Here is a 19591-nt window from a genome sequence, read left to right as displayed (position 1 = left end):
ACCACCGCGCGGCTACCATCGCAGCATGTGGATTACGGTATAATGCGAAACGCCCCAGCAAATGATAAAAATGGTATAAGGATCCGGGGGGAACAAATGCTAAACCAGAAGCTTTCTTGCCCGAACCCGTCGTAAGAATGTTGTTTCTCGACCAACCACCACCTCCCCCAAGACCAACGAAGCGCATACACCTGGTCGATCCATTCTCCTCCTCCTACTCATTACACCGTTTCTCCAAGCTTATATTCGTGAAGGCGTTTATGCGATCATACCGGGGAAACCACCGAAGTTGTTGATGGCGGCGGTCTCGGGGAAGGAGGCCATGCCGCAGAGGCATTGGCAGGAGCAGGTCTGGCCGGCACCGTCGGTTCCTTGTCCAGCGACGACGGTGGCGGAGGCGAGAGCACCGGTGCCAGTACCAGTGCCAGTTGCGGCGGCACCTCCAGCCTCGACGGTGACGGTGGTAGGGGCGGCAGCGGCGCCGGGGTCAACGGACTGGAGGTCTCCGGCGACGAGGCCGGTGCCGTTGGTCTTGATGGCTAGGCCCTTGAAGTCGGCCATGGTCTTGTCGCCAGTCTCGGCGGCGTTGATGCTGAAGACCATGCCCTTTCCGCAGTGGATCCCGTTTTGTTGCTTGCAATAGAACCCTTGATGGTGTTAGCTGTTGTCCATGTTATCACCAAGTGTATAAAACTTACAGAGCGGCTCTGTCGTCTCGACGGTCATGTTCCATGTGACACCAGCCTTGCCCTCGGGGTTGGGCATGAAGCCAGAGTCCATGCCTCCCTCCATCTTTTTGCAGGGCTCGGCGAAAGTTGATTGAGTGGCAGTGTGGTTCTTCTGCATGAATTCGAAGACGACCATATCGCCGACGGCGGCCTTGATGGACTCGGGGTTGTATCCTAGTACGGGTGCCATACCAGTCTCGACGGGCTTGACTCCACCAACGACGACCTGTTGTATGTTAGATTGAGTTCAATAGTAAGTAGTATGAGTGTACTTACAGTGTGCGTCATCGCGCCCATTGCGACCTCGGGGGCAAGGCTCATAACCTGCATCTCGGCGGAGGCAAGTACGGCCGCTAGGGGTAGTGCTGTGAAGTACTTCATTATGACTAGATTGCGTATCGTGTAAAAGTGTCGTAAAAGTGAACGTAAGCCTGCGCTGCAAGCAATAGAATGTACGATAGAAGGTTTGAAGGATTGAAAGGGCACTACGAGGGCCGGCTCGGACAGTAAGAAGCAGATGAAGTAAGAGAAAGAGACAGTGAAGCACTGGTATTATGAGGCAAGAGCGATGAGATGAGGAGAAAGTTTATGCCTGGGGATTGTCTATTCCTTAAATCCACGCATGAAATTGTTGGATTTGGAAGGCGTGCAGGCCGTTGCGCACATGGCGAAACACCAGCCCCTTGCGCTCGGCATGGCATGGGGGAAACGTTGATCGGCTGCAAGAATGGCGAGATTTTGGTGATGCGCACTTGCTTGGGCGCAACGGCGGGGGGTGTTTGGGACTTGAACCGTTGGAGGTGGGTTCGAGACTGTCGCGGTGGTGTCGCAGATCCGTCTCGCTTCTCGCCAGACAAGCCCAATGCGGTAATCTAAGAACCACCAAGGCTATAGGCGCAGGGACAGAACTAATCAGGATGCCTGGACTATGGGGCTGGGAACTCGTGAGCCGCATGGAACTGTGCAGAGCTTTCATCTCGCAGCCTGCGTTCCCGAGGAGTTGAGGCACGAACTGTGTAGGTCGTCAGTCGCGTGCAGGGACTAGACCATGGCATTCCTCACCCTATTGGTTCAAAACAACGACTTTCAAGCCTCAATATGTCTGCTTCGTCTTCTAAACTCGCTCGGCAGCCACAGTGTGATGCGCACTGCCTCCAAAATGCGTCATTCTCTGGATCCGCTACTGGGTCGCTGGGGGCTCTTTGCGAGCCTGCTGCTGGCCAGCATGCAGACCAGTGTAGTAACCGGCATAGTACCAAGACATCATAATGTTCTTCATGTTCTCATCTTGCACTATTCAGAGTTAGCAGCATGTCACCAACTGTCAAACTTCCACACCATCCGGAAGTAACGGCTGTCAAAATCACGACTTACCGGTTCCAAGGATGGCCTGCGGCATGGCATCTGCAAGAGTGCCGGCAGCATGTGGCACCGGAGGAGCCTCAGCACTTGGCGATTGGATCTGCGGTTCTTGCTTCCCGGAGAGATCTGGTTCCTGGTTCTCGTAAGACAGGGTTCGGTACTGGGCTGTTTCATATGTACACGTACCTGCGGCGGCAACGGACCGCTTTGAGCAACGCCATTGGTTTCTGACAGCGGCGTGTCTACATCTTCATGATCCGCGACACCGCTGGTCTCTGCTGTTGCCGATACGGCCTCCGCTTCATCCATCAGGTCCCCGTATTCCCTAGAAACGTTAGCATCGTGATGTAAAGGCTTGGAGAGCTGCTTACCCCCGTGCTTCCTTTAGCTCTTCCTCCGTCAGGACGTCTTCAAGTTTCTTGCCTGATTGGTGGATACTGTGGTATTTCTGTTCTGTTTAGTCGATATCCTCGCGGAAACTACGAAAACGACGCGTGTAGAAACGTACCTTGTACTCATTCACCGCCTCATCCCAGGAATCGATCAGCAGAGAATCATCCCACGCGTTCTTGTCGCTCATGTCTACAACGGGTGCCATGTTGAACTTTGGGTCTTCGGCGGTGTACAGAGCAAGTTGAGTTGCTAGCCTGGTAAAATGCTGTGAGGGCGTTCACTTTTTCTTTTCGGTTTCAAGTATTTCGCTTGGTGTGAGGTGAGTATCTGGAGTTGTAGGTTAATGGTGAGGGCTGGGGACTATCTTGGCAAGTGTCCATTAGCGCGACTGCCACGAAAAAAGTTCCCGCGTCTGAGCTCTCCTCCGAACTTTTGCGCGTAACAACATTCGCGACCACACAGACCCCACGCCATTACACCAAATCACAATGGCTGTCCAAGACACCACAGGAAAGAAGCGCAAGGGTGAGCAATTGCGACGTTAATAATTGCCGATCACGGTCGCTAACTTGTCTCAGGCGCATCAGAGGCGGCGCCCAAAGCGAAGAAGCCGAGAAAGTCGGACGATGTCACGCCTGTTGAAGCCAAGCCAACGCGGAAATCTGCGCGCAAGCAAGCCGCCGACTTCATGGATATTGAAGAGGAAGCTGCGCCAGTCGCCGTTGCCGAGCCTGTCAAGCCGAAGAAGGGCAAGAAGAGCAAGGCCGCTGCCGACGTCGATACCGAGATGGCCGAGCCCGTCGCGGAGGTAGTCGAGGTTGCTGAAGTACAGGAGAAGCCTAAGAAGCAAGCAAAGAAGGGCAAGGCCGCCGCCAAGGCCAACACAGAGGTCGCTGAGCCTGTCGCTTCCGTTGTAGAGGTTACTGAAGTGCAAGAAAAGCCCAAGAAGGGAGGCAAGAAGGGCAAGGCTGTAGTCGCAGAGGAGACTGTCGTGGCAGAGGCCCCCAAGGAGAAGGCCAAGAAGTCTAAGAAGGGAAAGGCTGCTGAGGCCGAGCCAGCTGAGGACGCTGTCGCCGTAGTAGAGGAGACTACTGCAGTCGCAAAGCCAGCGAAGGCAAAGGGAGGAAAGAAGCAGAAGGTGACTGAACCCGAGGTCGAGGTCACCGAGGTCACAGCGGCGGAAGATAACGCAGACGATGCTGCCGAAGACGACCAGACGGCAGCTCTCCTCGCTGGCTTCAGCGACTCCGACTCAGATGACGCCGATGAGGACGTCAACTTTGACGAAGAAGCAAAGGTTCCCAAGCTCAGCGCAAAGCAGCGGAAAGCGATCAAGCAGGCGGAGGCGGCACCCAAGTCCAACCAGCCTGGTGTCCTCTACGTTGGGTACGTAGACCAGTCCATTCTATACTACAAATTGCTAACAATGCGTCTAGTCGTGTGCCCCGCGGTTTCTTCGAGCCCCAGATGAAGCAGTACTTCTCGCAATTCGGCAAGGTCAACCGGTTACGCTTGTCACGCAACAAGAAGACTGGTGCTTCCAAGCACTTCGCTTTCGTCGAGTTCCAATCCGAAGAAGTCGCTGACATCGTCGCACGAACAATGAACAACTACCTACTCTTCGGTCACATCCTTAAGGTCCACCTTATTCCTGCTGAGCAGGTACACCCCGACCTCTTCAAGGGTGCCAATGAGCGGTTCAAGGTCGACCCTCGCAACAAGAAGGCCGGTCTCGAGATGGAGCGCGGTGTTGAGCGTGCGCAATGGGAGAAGCGCGTGGAGAACGAGAACAAGAGAAGGACAAGCAAGGCTAAGCAGCTCAAGGAGGTCTTTGATTACGAGTTCGAAGCACCGGCGCTCAAGACTGTCGACAGCGTTCCTAAGCACACCACCATCACTACGCTTGAGGCCGCAAAGCCCCAAGAGCTTCTTACCGAGACGGCTACTGAGGAGACCACAGCTGCTGAGCTCCCCAAGGCCAAGAAGGGCAAGAAGGGCGCCAAGGCTCAAGCAGCAGCACCACCTGCAGAGGTTGCTGAGGTCACAGAGGTAGTCGAGGCTGTCTCACCTGCGCCAGCAAAGAAGGGCAAGAAGGGTGCCAAGGCCAAGCCTGTCGATGCAGCTGAGGTCGTTGTGGAGGAGGTTGCCGCGCCTGCCCCAGAGAAGAAGACCAGGAAGCGCAAGTCGGATGTCACGGTCGAGACTACTACCGTCACCGAGGAGACCGTACCAGAAGTAACGCCCAGGAGCAAGCGAACCAAGAAGGAGAAGGTCGTCGTCGAGCCCATCGTCGAAGAGGTCGAGGAGAAGAAGACCGCTACCAAGCCTAAGAAGGCCAAGAAGGCGAAGGCCTAAACGCGCTGATATCAGCTCTGACAGCTGTCAGCTTCGTTGTACATGTTTAATGGCCGCGGCAGTTTACGACTTTCTGCATTCGACCACCTGCACCATTCTTCATCGATGAGCCGGCGTTACGTAGACAAAACGTGGGTTTAGCGTATCCATACCAATGCAGCATGCAACCATCCACTTTTCTTCCCCATCGCACGTTATGCGTGTTTTTCACAGACCATCCACTTGATTTGACGTGTTCCCTCTCAGGTGGGCACTTCAACCCCGGTCTCTGCTCCACACTTAAACCTCATGTAGAAGGAGCACGGAGAATACTCGCGCTTACACTAGCTACCTTTCCGGATATAGAAAGTTTCCGTAGAGTGGATTTTGCGTCTAGTAGGCACGGGGGATAGTCGTCGTATAAGATGACAATGCATCCTACGCCAAGATATCCATCAACTCTACATTGCTGACACGCTGTAAAGAGTTCCTCTTCGTCTTTCCCTTATCATATTCATTTTCCCGTCTCCGTTCATATCCATCACTTCACAATGGCAGAGAACGACGCACGCCTCGCTGCATCCCAAATGTACGAGTCCGTTACTACATTGCCCCCAGCCAAACGCCACATCATCACCCACAACGAAGAGGGCAAAAGCACTGTCCATTCGAGTCCAACGTTACAGTACTACGGATACCCAGGTATCGGTGGAACATCTCGATCATGTACGTCTTAGCCATACCACCCATCCACTCGAGAAATTCAAACGACACTGCACACCATCGACATATTCATCAAATAGACATACTAACCCCATCCCCCATCTAGACGCCACATCCTCCATCCCAGCCTCCCTCCAAAACGACGAAGACATCTCTGCCTACACATCGCAAGAAGGAGAATCAAGCTACACAGGCCGCAGCATCGTAGCCAATGGCTCTGGCTCCCACCTCATCGTCTGCGATCTCGCTCCTGGGCAGGCTAGTCAGATGCACCGCACTGTATCTATCGACTACGTGATCTGCACCCATGGCGATGTCCGCATGGAGACTGCGACTGGGGAGATGGTGGATTTGAGGCCTGGTGTACGTATTCCCTTTTCTACCGCCTTGGTTTCCCCGCTTTGGGCTGTTTTGAGAGTTGTTAAAAAGGGCGTGGGTTTGTGTTGCAACGTTACTGATGGATTGGGAATAGGATCATGTTATCCAGCGAGGCACGATGCACAAGTGGCATAATGCGTCCGAGACCGAGCCCGCGAGGTTTATTGCTATCACATTGCCTGCGGAGCCGTTTCAGGTTCCGGGTACGGGGGAGATGTTAGCAGAGGAACATGTCCAGGGGAGTGAGGCTAAAGACTGGGATGTAAGTAAGATGTAGCCGAGTAGATGGCAGATTAGGTGAACGATGAAGAGGTCGCTAGATGATAGGAGAGGATATAAGGGCAGCGCAAGGATGTTGAAGCATACGGCTATGAACATGAAGAGATCACCTCAGGCCGCAACCAGATTATAGACATTCAAGGATTTCATTTCGCTAATGATGTAACACAAAGACCACACATACAACCCTTATTTTGCCTCGCCGCTGCATTATCGATGACAACTAAGCTTACAAGGTACAGCGAATCTAGCCTGTGCCCGACACTGCGAGCTTCATAAGATGGTCCATGAAAGTCTGCAGACTGACGTCGTCGGTGAAGATGGTCTGAGCTGTCGCAGCACCGCCATAGCTGTTAGTTTGATGTGTGGTCGAGGGGTTGAGCTTGCTGAGCAGGAAACGAGCTTGTGAACCGCCGGCATCACAGACAATGAATCGAGGCAACGGGAAACGATCCTGGATGAGCTCCTTGGCATCCTCCTTCGGTGCCTCCAGAAGCTCCCTGAAGTTCTCATAACCTTCCTGCTCTTGGTATCCAGCCTTCCGCCACTCGGCCATTGTTTCGCCGTGGAAGATGAGAATGTGGAAGAATGTGTCGAGCAATAGCACCGTCTCGTTTTGGATGGAGCTAGAGTCGAGCAGGACAGGCTGGCCACCTTCGTGGTCGAAACCGTAGCTGTCTAGTGTTGGCTGAATCATGATGAGGGAGTTGCTAACATCCTCGTGGTTCAAGACGTGACGGTAGAAGGCGGTTTCGTCGGGCGAGTTGTTGAAGACCTGCAGGAACTGTGACCGACGAAGATGGAACATGAACTGCGGGTATAGTGTGAAGTTCTTCTCAAGCCTGATCGAGTAGTTAGTATCTGATATCGAAGGGAGAACTCTATACTCTAGAGTAATGAAATGCCTACCTGAATGACGAAGGGTCATCCTTCCTGTACTCAGCGAAGCGAGCACATAGTCGGATAAGCATGCGATCAACCCATCGAAGAACGTCAGGGCCATCGTCGACCTCAGCCTTGAAGACTGCTATCCTCGACATGAGGACGGCAGCAGCTTCTTGGTCAAAAGACTGGGCAATGGCAGGGTCGCCAGATGGACCGCTCATGGGTCGGGCCACGGTGGTAACTGTGAATGTTTAGCATGCGTACTCCGATCAGACACGTTTCATGGAGTTCTTACCTCTCAAGTGATACTGGCCAGCGGAGTGCTGATAGTATGTGAGGAACTGAATAAGAGCCTGTTGCTGCGAAGAGGTCACGTTGGATCCGCCTTGGTTGGCAATCTCGAAATAGATCGAGTATGAGGCTTCAGGGTCGATACCACACATCTTCCAGGCGCAGGTGTTTCCGATACCGCATTCCGTCTCACCAACAGAAACAGACTTCTTGTTCTGGGACACAGCGTGTCCAATAAGACCAGTGATCTTCAACTCTCTGGTTGTCAGCACCTCAAACTCGGCATTGAATCCCATAAGGAGGTTGTCGTCCGCATCCTTGTTGAAAACGCGCACGAAGGACTGCTTGTACATGGACGAGGTGAAGCTATCCGTCAGAATCATGTGTCCACCAGTGTTGTTTGCAAGACCCCTCATCTCAAGGAGACCGACCTGATCCAGACATCCGGCAAAGATGTCAACAATGTGGCCGTTGTGGGAAATGCGCTTCGCAAGGCCCTCGTAGAACTTCAGTGCCTTCTTGTAGTACTTGATGTTGTCGCGGTCGATGTCGTGGTGCGATCGGATGGGCTCGCGCAGCTCCGGGCCAACGACCATACCAGGTCCCTCGGTGGCTGGACCACCGCTGAACAACATGATGCGGGCGGCACTGTTCATGAAGCTCGTCTCCAGGAGTCCAGCAGCGACGCTGAGCGCCACACCGGTGCACCTCAAGGGACGCTTATCATTCGCGACAGGCCAGGGGTCCCGTTGGATTGATTCGAGAGCGTTGGTCAATTGCAATTCGCACTGCGACACGGGTAGGATGAAGCGCGTGCCAACGCCACCTGGAGCGCCCATAGGTGGTCGTCCAGGCTGCTGTGGGACACCGGGTCGAGGAGCCATCTGGCTAAGGCCCAGCATCTCGTGCACCTGCTTGGTAGAGTAGTCCTTGCTTCCGCGGAAGACGTACGACTTGGCGCATTCGGTGTAGCCCAGTTCGTGTACTTGTGTCTATGGCTGTCAGCTTATAGCACTCATTGTAGCTTCCTGTACCTACCATTGTACCGTATGTGACCAGACCAACCAGCGCGTATGCTGGGAGCAGGCTCAAAGCCATGATGATCGAGTCCTTCAGCGCCTTCAAGCTGTCTTCCTCTTGACATGTGTCTACCACGAAAATGAAGATGGGCGGGCTCGGTATGGGTCGGGGAAGGCGGTATTCGATCGTGGTACTGTTCGGGTGCATCTCTGGGGGCATCTGCTGGTTGGAGATGTCCTTGTAGTGCGGGGGGAGGTGATTGCGGTTCAAGCAGAAGGGGCATATCCACTGGTTGGCGCGCATGTCAATTTGACTGTCTCAATGTCAGCTTGAGATAAGTTGCAAGAGACTATGCCAGGCATACCAGTAGGGGTTGAGGATAGCTTTGCATGGCGCCCTGCAGCTGACAGGCTCATACTGGAGCAGCGGAGTGTCCGTCTTCTCCTTGAGAGGCGTGTAGTGTGCACCAATGGGAACGACTAGGCGGGAAGCTTCCTGTAGACCGCATCAGTACGTTGCGTCCCTCGCGCCGGCATTGTCTATCGTACCATGCGCGTGCTGGGAAACGTGTTCCAGCTGAGACGGACGCCATCCCTGTCTTCAATGTCGCTCCACTGGTCCTTGAGCGCCTCGAAGTCGGCCATGCTGGGCGGTTGCAGCTATGTGCGCTGCGCGAGGAGGTCTGGGGTGGGTGAGGGTTGTCGAAGGTTGGTGATGGAGGGACCGAGAGCGCCCACGATGGGAGATTTGGCGGGGCGGTGTGAATGTAGCAGGCGCGAGGCGGGGAGCTGTAGTTGTATGCAGCAGAAGATACCGAGACGTGTCAAGTGTTCCTCCCTCAAGGCAACAACTGCACAGGATAATGCAACGTCGTAGGAAGCTCACGCACTTGAACTTGCGTGGATACCTCAGTTGGCGATGCGGCCAGATGTTCTTGCCCTAGCGCTCCCAATTGGGCCTAGCACCACCGAAGCTCCGCTCCGCCCCAGCCTCAAAACCGCGATTTTCCTCGCCGTCGCTCTTTTTCTCTTCATCATCGCCAGCAACAAATACACTACGTAATGGCAGACTCTCATTTCTCTGATGAATGAGCCTGTTTTCGCGCTGCGCGAAGAAGAGATTTAGACCCATGGCTGGGCGCCCGATCTGGAAAACTCATTCTGAGTATACTGATAGGTTGGGAATCAGCAGAGGTCACATTCCATCATCGTGCAGTGTTCGTCAGTAGAATCTCGTGGACCTTTCGTCTGGTTCTGAAGGAAGCCTTCAAGGCAGGCATCTTTCAATCCGCGTTGTCACGCGACGTGTTCTTTGTACCGTACCTATTGTTGACCATGATCCAGAGTCTTGCTGAAAGTAACGTCGACTCGATCACTGTAGCCTTCAGGCAATCATACACGTCACTTCTGATGTTCAGACCCATCCTTCTCTCAAGAGGGCCTACGCTTGTCAGCAGCCAGACGATATGATGACATCTAAGGGCTTCCTCGACGACGCGTTTATGCAGCGAATTCATGTCCTTACGCGGGTGCAAAAGCCCCAATCACTACGTCCCTGGTCAAGCGGTTCGTTACGAGGCGAGCGTGGCCGTCTTGATCTTGCCAGAAGCGCCCGATGGATATGGAGCATTTGGACTTCATGTAGCATATACTACCACACCCCCGTCAACCACGATCATCCAACACAGTCTACGGATCCAATTACACATTACCGGAGACACGTCCGATGTTCCCGCTGGAGCCTCCAGGTCTGCAGCTGTGTTTGGACGTTACCGAACTCCTGATATATTAACAATCTGAGTCCGATCGGGTAAATGCATCCCAATACACTAGCCTCATCACCTGCCAATGTACTGTACGACGCTTCGGAATTTAGGTATGATTGTTCAAAACTGGGTATATATCTATCTTCGATATGTGTAGCAACTTTTGCTTGATTCTCTCTGTATTCCCCAAGTTTAGTCTGTCCTACAGTACATGATTATGGCTCGCACTTCTACCTTTCTCATCTCGCTTCTTGCAGGTCAAGCCTGCGCCCACACTTTCATCTGGGTATGCTCAGCCATTCCCAAATCCCTAGGTCCCATACTAACACCCCCAGGGCGTCTTCGTCAACGGCATAGACCAAGGAACCTTCAAAGGCGTCCGCATCCCCGCCTACAACGGCCAAAATGGCAAAGGCGGCTACAACAACTCGCCCGTCAAAGACCTCAACTCCATCGACATGCGCTGCAACGTCATGGGCGACATCCAAGCCCACGACACCATCAAAGTACAGCCTGGCGACAACCTGACCTTCGATTGGCACCACGACGTCCGCAACAACAAAGACGATGTCATCGCCAACTCGCACCATGGCCCCTCGCTTATCTACATCTCGCCCGATCCGCCGACGGAGAACTCCTTTGTCAAGATCTGGCATGAGGGGAAATTCGAAAGTAATCCGTTTCCGCAGGCGGGCAAGTGGAGTACCACCGGTGATATTGCGATGAACTTTGGGCATATGAATATTAGGGTGCCGGAGGGGTTGAAGGCGGGACACTACATCATTCGTGCGGAGATGGTTGGTCTGCACGAGGGCGATGTGAGCTATCTCGCGAACCCGAAGAGAGGCGCACAGTTTTACCCCGACTGTGTTCAGATTGAGGTTGAAGGCGATGGCGAGGTGGAGTTGCCTGAGGGCGTGAGCTTCCCTGGAGCGTACTCTTATGAGGATCCGGGTGTTGTGCACAACGTGAGTCTCCCCTTTCCAAGTACTGGGGCGTAGCTCGTTTGCTAACACGATGCAGGTATACTGCTCCACCGAGACAAAAAAGCCGAAGACGTCTACTACTCCCTGCGTCACCGACTACGTTATCCCAGGTCCTACTGTATGGTCTGGTGCCTGGGCTGAGACTACCGCTGTCCCAGTCGGACCTGTCGATGGTGTTACCACTGCTACGGCATGGAGCACATGGATTGGCACTGATAGTGTCGTCACCAGTGCGACGTTTGCGGATGTGAAGAGTCAGACGATTGTGGGAAGTTCGAAGTACACTGCGAGTTGGAGTGACACGTATGCTACGCCTACCGCAACGGCTGCACGTTGGTAGATCGTAGCTGAAAGGATATGTGCGACGGTATGACGCAGAAATGAATGCATTCGGTTCGCTAATAGTCGTATTCAGTTCGTTTTCTGAAAACTTTCCGTCTCGTGGTCTTTTGGAATTGCTTTCAAAGTACTTTTCGCCAATGCCATGTCTCTTCCTAAACCCCAATTCGCAAGTTAGGAGTCGTTCCCACAAACGGCGCCATATGTTTCTGAATTTCAGCCTGCCCATCCAGCCATCGCCCATATTGTTCAGTCATCCAAGACTATGACCTCAGGCTTGCGCCTCTTTCCCTGCCCACGCACAGCACCATCATCGATATGCTCACGTTTGTTGCGCACATTTGACTCACTGGGAGCGGACTCTTGCTTGATGAGTATGATCTCGTTGTCTTTGTCCTACAAAATGGTCAGCGCCATTTAGACTCGAGTCTCATGTCCGCTTACCACGTAATGTTTGAGCAATACAAGCAGATGCTTCCTATTTTGGTCCACCAATCCCTTGTCGTTTCCGCGGTAATGTTTGATGAGCGCGATGATATCTTCATTCGTGAGGCCGTCGTGTTCGTTGAAAGGGGGCGAAGCGGATTTTTGCTGTCGCGGAGTTGAGGTGACGCTGGCAGTGAGTCGTGGGGTGTTTGGGGGCATGTTCCGAGTTGACACAGGTAGGTCATGCTTCTTGATCGACTCTAGCTGTGGGATTGGAGATGGACTCGGTGAGCGGGGTATCATGCCGAGTGATTTCAGTGCAGCTACAACTTTGTAAGTTTAACGACTCCACACTCATGCAATGAACCCACTGATTGAGCGGTATTTGAACCTGAACGTGACCAGAGGCTCCTCAGCCAGCTTGGGCCTGATCATGATGGGCGCTTCTATAGCTCTATCTGGTGCAAGACTCATCGTGTGTCAGCAATTTCTTGTCAATTTTGGAGTGAACAAATACCTGATCGTATGAGAGCGAACGTCTCCCTTCATAGAGCTCTCTGAAACTGGTCCGACTTCTCTGAACATCTTCTTCTTTGTTGTTGCCTTTGACGCGATCTTGTGGCTTAGCGCTTGTTTAAGTACAACTGATATCGTGCCCACGGCACTGAGAGACTCTAGACTCTCTTCGAATGCGAAACATCTGTCTTCTCCCACTATGAAATGGATTAGTACCTGTGCACCCATCTTTGAAGCTTAGACTGGTGTTTACCTACCGATACTGAGGTCTGAGAAGCGGAACTTGGATGCTCGCCATGACCCGCGTTCTCCCCAGGTAGTTTCTGATTGCACGGCAACCGTTTTCAGCATGTTTTTCTTTGTTACAACTAGTCCATGTACCAATTTTCCGTTTAGGGATGAGCCTACAGCTATGTCCATAGGAATGAAGGGCGATTTGAAGCTCGTCCTGATCTCAAACTCCGCACCCGACCGGCACTCGATATATCGCGTCGTGATTTTAGGCTCGTTTTCCTCCTCCTCCTCATGTTCGTATTCTTTAAGTGGTTTGCCGTCGACATATATCTCAACCGTCAGGCCAGGGTAGTCGGCATGAACCGCCATGTTGATGTTGTAATTCGATTTGAGGAACGGTGATGATGATAGAAGGAAAGAGGTGGGGAAAAACGACGCTAGATATATATGAGGCCAACTGTACGCTGGCGTGTAGCGACAGTCAGGTAAAGGCGGTAGGACATCCTGGTTGGGTCTGATGTGAGTGCGAGTACCCAAGAGGGTGAGAGATATTACGTCTGGATTGCGAGTACAGGTACATTACGTTGGATCTAGGGACAAGTGATGACGGAAAATGAATATGATAGTCTTACCATCTACAGTAGAGAGTCGCTATTGCGAAGGACATAGCGCTCAACCAGTGTTGAAGGTGAGTGTATGAGCATCTGTATCCTTCACCAGGTCTCGTTATATCCCTATCCCGTCAGCTTCCACTCAAGGAAACCAAAATGGACAAACTTTTGCACGAAAAAAATTACACTTCTAGTCCAGCACGATAATCTCTCCATCTGCACCACGGTGACGCTTCCGATTTTCGGTCCAAACAACCATTACGCCCTCCTCATCGCTCACCTCGATAGCTTCATCGACTCGCTTGCGCTTGACACCGGCTTCTTCCTTGATCTTGACCGAAGCTGTATTGCGATCCTGCAATAGTGAGTACGTGATAGTATAATACTTTGCTGACAATGTACCTTGAGCTGCTTGACGAGTTGGCGTAGTTCATGCGAAGTGAGCTCATCTTCGGGTCGCTCTTCCAGAGGTGGAGGAGTGGGCTCGCGTGGGATAAGACCCAGGATGCGGAGAGCATCTACACGGATCAGCTGGTGGTACGACGTCGCGAAACTACTTTGACTTACTCAAGGAACGGTATTTAAAATTAAAGGTAGCGAACGGAGACTTCGTTACGCGATCATAGTCCCACCAAGTTTGGTATGAGCGAGCGACAGGCTTAGATACACTGTAAAACTTAGCATTGCCTCCACAAAGTGTGATTAAACGTACCCAGCTCGATGTGTGTAAATACGACCTTTCATCGCCTTCTCGGAAATTTGAATGGATGCTGGAGTTGTCTCGACGACGTGATTCGGCACGCTGTACCGGAGATTCCGTATATACCTCAAGCTGACAGAGATGGCGCCAGCCGAAGTCAAGTCAGGGAGTGGTGTATTACCTTCAACTTCCGATCGTTAGCTCAGCTTTGACATGTTCAACATCTATTGGCGCATCATAAGCTTCCCATTCACTGTGAACCTACTTATTTCCAGATCGGCGAAGAAGAACTTCTGTGTCTTTGGGTATTGACCAACTTGAGAGTGACGTCCGTCCATCAAATGGTCGTTGAAGAACTGATCTTCTCTGATAAGCTCACACATAAACACTCGCCCATCGAGACTGATCTCGGCTTCTAGATGACCCTTTGGGAAAGGAAACTCCTCCATGAGCAAGACTTCGATCGTAAAGTTAGCCCCAGAGGTCGCCTCGACATATTTGGTGACCATCATCGGCGAAGCGGGAGTGTCGCTATTGTCATCGTACTCAGGCAGTGAAGCGCCGTTGACGACAATCTCGACGGCAAGGCCGGGCAGGAAGGGATGAACAGCCATGTTGCAAGAGGACCTTTGGAAGCAAGTCGTGTTACTGGTGGGAAAAAAGAAGGAAGCGAGGTCTCAAGATGAGAATGCTGGAAATCGTTAGATACCACCCACTAACTAGGCGTAGTGATAGAAGCGAGCTAGGCGTGAATGAAGTTAGTATATGGTGTTGAAGGAGGTGAAGGCAGCTATTCTATCAACAGGTCCTAGCGTGTTGTGAACATATGAGCGGCGACTAAACTTCCCGAGTGGCTATCTCTAACTATTACTAGACGTGTGGAAAGACATGTTCTCTCATGGCTAATTATACATATATGCCTCTAAAGGTGGTTCCATGCATCAACACTTCGGTAGTACACTTCCATGCGTAAACTTGGAGTTGGCTCAGGGTTTGAAGTTCGCTCCCACTTCGAAGTAGACGATCTTTCGGCGTTTTGACACCACCTCAGGCTCAGCGCCGTCAAGACCGAATAGATATACTCTCTCAGTCTATCACAATAATCTCTTGCTCCACATGCGGACGTTTGCGTTGTCGCGTCCCGACATAGGTCACCTCATCGTCGTTGGTGGTCCTCTCGCGCTTGACTCCGAGTGTAGCTTCGGGTTCTTGCTTAATAGAAGCGCTTTCTGATTCTCGCTGCAGATATTTGTAAGTTTCAAAATCAGCGAGTTAACGCGCATACATACTCTCCGTACGCGCCGTAGCAGCTCTCTCAGCTCGGCAGGTGTAAGGTCTTCTTCGGGCCTCTCTTCCAGAGGAACGGGGGCAGGATCGTTGACTGTAACAAGCCGAAGTGCTCTTAAGCTCGCTGAAAAGACCTTCGTATCAGTGATTGTCACAGCGTCAACGTAGTTCTCGACTCACCAAGTGATCGGTATTTGAAGTGGAACGTTGCGAATGGCTCTTTGTCTAGGTAATCGTAGTCTCCGTAGCGAGGTGTTGAGTACCTCGAGCACTTTTCAGGTTTTGACAGACTTCAAATGGGTTAGTTCTTTCCTTTCTGACAGTTCCACTCGCTCTTGACGTACACTATCTGGTGCGATAGCGCGTGACCCTTGAGCGCCTTCTCAGGGATTTCCTCCAGAGCTGCAAGCTGGACCTGCGCAGAGAAAGATTTCTCTTCAATTTCCCGGTAACTCTTGATGAGCTGGAAGGATAAAGTGATACACCCTGTAGTACTGAGGCTTTGCTTCAGCGCAGCAACATCAGGGACAGATCCACGAGCCTCTTCGACTATGTGAATGCATCAGCTCACGACAGGACATGACGTTCATAGTACTTACCAATGTTCAGCTTAGCAAAAGAGAACTTTTGCTTGACCGGTTGTCCACCTTCTTGCCAACGAATAGAGGTCCTCTCGAACGGTTTTCTAAGAAGGTCCTTCCGTAGCCAGAACCACGAGGCCATCTTGACTCCGTCAATCGATAGCCGCCCCCTAACATGGTACTGAGTCGAAAAAGAGGCACTGAATCTAGTCACGATCGAGAAGTTGCTATCTGAGCGCGCCTCGATGTACTTTGTGGTCGCCTTCGGTGCCGGATCCTCATCGTCGTCGTCATACTCATGCAACGGCTGACCATCAACGTTGATCGTGACTTCCAAGCCGGGATACCCAGGAGCGATGGCCATTTTACTCCGCTTTTGGGTAGGTTAGCTAGATGCGGTGTCGGACCCGCGGCGACCTAGAGCGCCAGAACGAAGGTGCGCTAAGCGTAGAGCATGCGAGGAAGCGTTGCTTTGAGATGTAAGACCACCACCTCGCCTTCGAGTGTAGTGGGTGAATGCGATTGACCTGCGACAGCGGGGTTGTAGTAGGGTGGAAGGAGGTGCCCAAGGCTCGATGCTCAATGTTTGCTCTATGCCAAATATGGCAAGGCGCTCATGCTAGCGCGCCCTTGCGAAACTGATGGTGGACAACAGCAGGAGCAGGAGCGTCCGCTTGAGCACCCTTGACTTTTCTATACACAAAAGACGTAATCAACTTACAGATACTAAAGTGTTGTGAAAGTTACTGACTTTACTGCCCATTCAGGCGCCATCCTGCGCATTCGCTGAGGCGGAAGCCCGAACTCACCTCGCGTCCAGTATGCCATTGATGCAAGCCCAGAAAAGCCAAACGCGAAGAGGCACTACTTGCAAAGCTGTCGGGATCAAACCACTTAGCTCTCATCCCATATGCCGCGTGGCATTTCTCCGTGGAAGGATAGCGAAAATGTCAACCAAGACCGAAGCATTGTGGCACAGGGTGCGCCAGGAAATGATGTGACAGGAATGAAGAGAATCCGTACGATGTTGAGCTCAAAGGTAAGGCTATTGGTAAAGACCCCGCTCTCAATTTCTTTGATATATCTGATTATCTACACAGGTAGATTTACAGCATGAAGCTAGTCGTCTGCAATCAGTGCTGATATTGACCGAGAAGTTTGTAGCCTTGGAAGAGACACGTCTGCTTCCCACTCGCAAGTCAAGATGTACATGTGACCTTGAAGATCCAGGTCGCAACTATAGAGAGCGATAAGTTAGATCGAGGGAGAAGGAGTATAGAGTGCGGCACCATTGAAGCAGCCGCACTAGATGAGTGATGTGCACCATAGACCATCCAACTTCGAACATCACATGTATACAAAAGCTCTCTATATCTCAGAACCCTCCACATGCTTGCGAAGACGAAGATCGCTGCTAAGGCATCAACAATGTTGACGCTAATGCCCATGTACACGTGGAATCCAATTCCACGGTACATTTTCGCCGACAGACATCCAGCATACCTAGGCAACCTTACATACAGCCCAAAAGCTTACACCTACATCAAGGATCAAGGCTTGCGAGGCTGACATGCAGGTGGCCAAAGTCTACGCGGCCCCAAACGAGCAGCGCTGACAGTGTCGCCATGTGGAGACACACTACTGATCGCAGATTAGCGAGAGAACAAGATCTGATAGAGCGCAACCCACAGACAGAGGGCTTAGCGCACGAACACCCGTATTGAGACCCGCGTTCAGCGTACCGTTGCCTGATGCATCGTAAGCTAGCTTGCTTACCATCATCAGCCTCGCAAGAGGCTCGTAACGTGGACTAGCTGCCTGCACCCGGCTATTTTGCGCCGATGGTGTATAGGATTCTCGTATGCAGTGCGTATGGGTTTACTTCGGAGCAACGACGGACCTTCCACCGACTGCGACAAAGATTCATGATCTGTCAGCGCTGAGTAACGCATGAATAATTTGCAAAGGGTCGCGTGGAATCCGGAGATAACGCAACTCCGCGCGTATTCGCGCTTAAACTGTGTCTCGGCGTAAAGTCGCTTTATGGTACGACCGAGGTGATGCCACCGGTTAACGAAAGAGGAAGCAGGAATGCTTTTGCAGTGTTGAGGGCCAACAGATTGCGGAGAACGCAGTCAGCGCAGAGGGTGTGGTGAGATTTGACTCGGCAGATCTCCGAACTCGACCGACCGAACGACCGGATGAACTCCGCATCGCGGTACTGGTGTCGCAGGATCCGCTAGATCAGGTCGCATCTCCAGTGACAAAGAAGCAATTATCTTGATGATGCATCAGTCAGGAGAGCGGTTGTGACTGAGCGCATGACGGATGACGTTGCAAACCAGGTCCCGAATGCCATGAGGCACAAAACCGGAAACGGTCGACGCCCTGTTACATTTCCAAGCCTCACGAACCCCAAAAGAACCGTTGGGTGGAAGAACATCGGAAGGCGCTTGCCCTGCATATGCGAGCAGGACTTGTAAAATTCTTACCCCGGCAGATGGAGAACAGATAAGAGCATAGGAATAGAAATCCCTGAGCGAGCATTGCTATGCTATCCATACATACTTGAAGATGTATAGTGACCGGTGCATCGAATATGTCACAGCTGCGTTGTGAGTGGAGAAGTCACAAACACGCGACTATCAGGCCTCAGGCGTCATGATCGGCAGTCATGCTTCCTGTCATAGCAGGTGGACCGGCAGAAACTTTGTCGAAAACAAGCAGACGCAGGGTCTCATCATCCCGCGCTCGCGGATTGGCGGGCACAAGGGCTAGGGATGGTGCCCGCTCAGCCGTTGGCGATCGATGACCACATCGGGCGAGCTTCGAGAAGTGATGGGCAGTTTCAATGACCAGCAGGTTGTCGACTAAGACGTCAGGGAAAGGATATTCATTGGGGACATATTGCTTCGCAAAAATAGAAGCGCAAAGCAGGAGTTCTGCACGGCAGTCGTTTGGGATGGATGGTGAGGGAAGGGATGGTGAGGAGACTTCGGAGAGATGATGTCATGGACCCTCGTAAGCGACGAGATAGCATTTGTTCGGTCCGACGGAGATGGACGCAATACGAATGCGACTGCAAGGACACAGTATTCCCCATGGCATGAGAATGCAAAATATGAAAGAAGAACTCGGGTTGTGGCATCGAAGGATACAGAAGCCTCGGGTGGCAGGGCGCCGGCTTAGAAATGTGGCTAGTAACTTCGACGCGCGAATGAACGGTCCAGATCGCCTCGCGGCCGCCGGAACAGTTACATTGTCCGTGCATACGATAGGGCTGCACTGCCACATGGTGATGCGATGGACCCTGCATTTGTGTCCTTCTCCACCGATCTTACCCGTTCGAGGCCGTCGATGCGATGCCACGTTGGTTTTAGGGCTGCATTGCAACTCCACAGGATGCTTGCAGCACGTTGCATATGCCGTTTATTCAGCAGGGAGAGTCTCAGTGAAGAGTTTTCCTTGTGCAACCTTGGCTGTGCTCGACCTGTGGCTGTCGGGATGTTGCACGGCAGTGCCGTTGTTGAATAGAGGATGCTGCCAGTGCCGAAGCGGAAGTGGCGGTTCCACCTGCAGGATAGACGGTATCTGAGCTGACCTCGGATGCTAGTAGTATCGCAGCTGGTAGGTGCACATCCCAGTTTATTGGTTCGTGGATCGATCTCCAGTTTCAGCATCTCTTGAAGAGATGTGCATTGTGCTAGCCAGCAGAGTGGTCCTCGGGAGCCGTTTGGCCACCAGATCCAGCTA

At 52.3% G+C, this 19591-nt stretch overlaps 8 protein-coding genes across 8 annotated transcripts; 2 read left to right on the top strand and 6 right to left on the bottom strand.

The window, feature by feature from the left end:
* Positions 1-258: 258 nt before the first annotated feature.
* Positions 259-1109, bottom strand: J4E78_003553 (uncharacterized protein; the record flags this gene model as incomplete). The annotated part of the gene is made up of 3 exons (XM_049364191.1): positions 259-647; positions 699-954; positions 1005-1109. 3 exons carry the CDS (start codon positions 1107-1109, stop codon positions 259-261), a joined length of 750 nt encoding a protein of 249 aa, XP_049224856.1.
* A 799-nt stretch (positions 1110-1908) lies between these two features.
* On the bottom strand, positions 1909-2688 carry J4E78_003552 (uncharacterized protein; the record flags this gene model as incomplete). Its single annotated transcript, XM_049364190.1, has 5 exons — positions 1909-2021; positions 2103-2250; positions 2277-2415; positions 2462-2538; positions 2599-2688. The coding sequence occupies 5 exons, from the start codon at positions 2686-2688 to the stop codon at positions 1909-1911; spliced, it is 567 nt and encodes a 188-aa protein (XP_049224855.1).
* A 283-nt stretch (positions 2689-2971) lies between these two features.
* Positions 2972-4838, top strand: J4E78_003551 (uncharacterized protein; the record flags this gene model as incomplete). Its single annotated transcript, XM_049364189.1, has 3 exons — positions 2972-2977; positions 3073-3869; positions 3920-4838. 3 exons carry the CDS (start codon positions 2972-2974, stop codon positions 4836-4838), a joined length of 1722 nt encoding a protein of 573 aa, XP_049224854.1.
* Positions 4839-6444: 1606 nt separating this feature from the next.
* On the bottom strand, positions 6445-9037 carry SEC23 (GTPase-activating protein S23; the record flags this gene model as incomplete). Its single annotated transcript, XM_049364188.1, has 6 exons — positions 6445-7039; positions 7107-7323; positions 7378-8365; positions 8412-8706; positions 8758-8888; positions 8942-9037. The coding sequence occupies 6 exons, from the start codon at positions 9035-9037 to the stop codon at positions 6445-6447; spliced, it is 2322 nt and encodes a 773-aa protein (XP_049224853.1).
* Positions 9038-10369: 1332 nt separating this feature from the next.
* On the top strand, positions 10370-11484 carry J4E78_003549 (uncharacterized protein; the record flags this gene model as incomplete). Its single annotated transcript, XM_049364187.1, has 3 exons — positions 10370-10444; positions 10494-11126; positions 11182-11484. 3 exons carry the CDS (start codon positions 10370-10372, stop codon positions 11482-11484), a joined length of 1011 nt encoding a protein of 336 aa, XP_049224852.1.
* Positions 11485-11732: 248 nt separating this feature from the next.
* Positions 11733-13028, bottom strand: J4E78_003548 (uncharacterized protein; the record flags this gene model as incomplete). The annotated part of the gene is made up of 5 exons (XM_049364186.1): positions 11733-11879; positions 11928-12096; positions 12277-12378; positions 12427-12622; positions 12683-13028. 5 exons carry the CDS (start codon positions 13026-13028, stop codon positions 11733-11735), a joined length of 960 nt encoding a protein of 319 aa, XP_049224851.1.
* Positions 13029-13460: 432 nt separating this feature from the next.
* Positions 13461-14584, bottom strand: J4E78_003547 (uncharacterized protein; the record flags this gene model as incomplete). The annotated part of the gene is made up of 3 exons (XM_049364185.1): positions 13461-13625; positions 13673-13788; positions 14236-14584. 3 exons carry the CDS (start codon positions 14582-14584, stop codon positions 13461-13463), a joined length of 630 nt encoding a protein of 209 aa, XP_049224850.1.
* Positions 14585-15056: 472 nt separating this feature from the next.
* Positions 15057-16202, bottom strand: J4E78_003546 (uncharacterized protein; the record flags this gene model as incomplete). Its single annotated transcript, XM_049364184.1, has 5 exons — positions 15057-15209; positions 15260-15381; positions 15438-15547; positions 15602-15806; positions 15857-16202. The coding sequence occupies 5 exons, from the start codon at positions 16200-16202 to the stop codon at positions 15057-15059; spliced, it is 936 nt and encodes a 311-aa protein (XP_049224849.1).
* Positions 16203-19591: the final 3389 nt, after the last annotated feature.

This window comes from Alternaria triticimaculans, assembly GCF_023758025.1.
Source record: "Alternaria triticimaculans strain BMP 0046 chromosome Unknown scaffold_3, whole genome shotgun sequence".
Taxonomy (NCBI): domain Eukaryota; kingdom Fungi; phylum Ascomycota; class Dothideomycetes; order Pleosporales; family Pleosporaceae; genus Alternaria; species Alternaria triticimaculans.
Note: the sequence above shows the minus strand (reverse complement) of the source record. Positions and strands in the feature narration are given on the sequence as shown.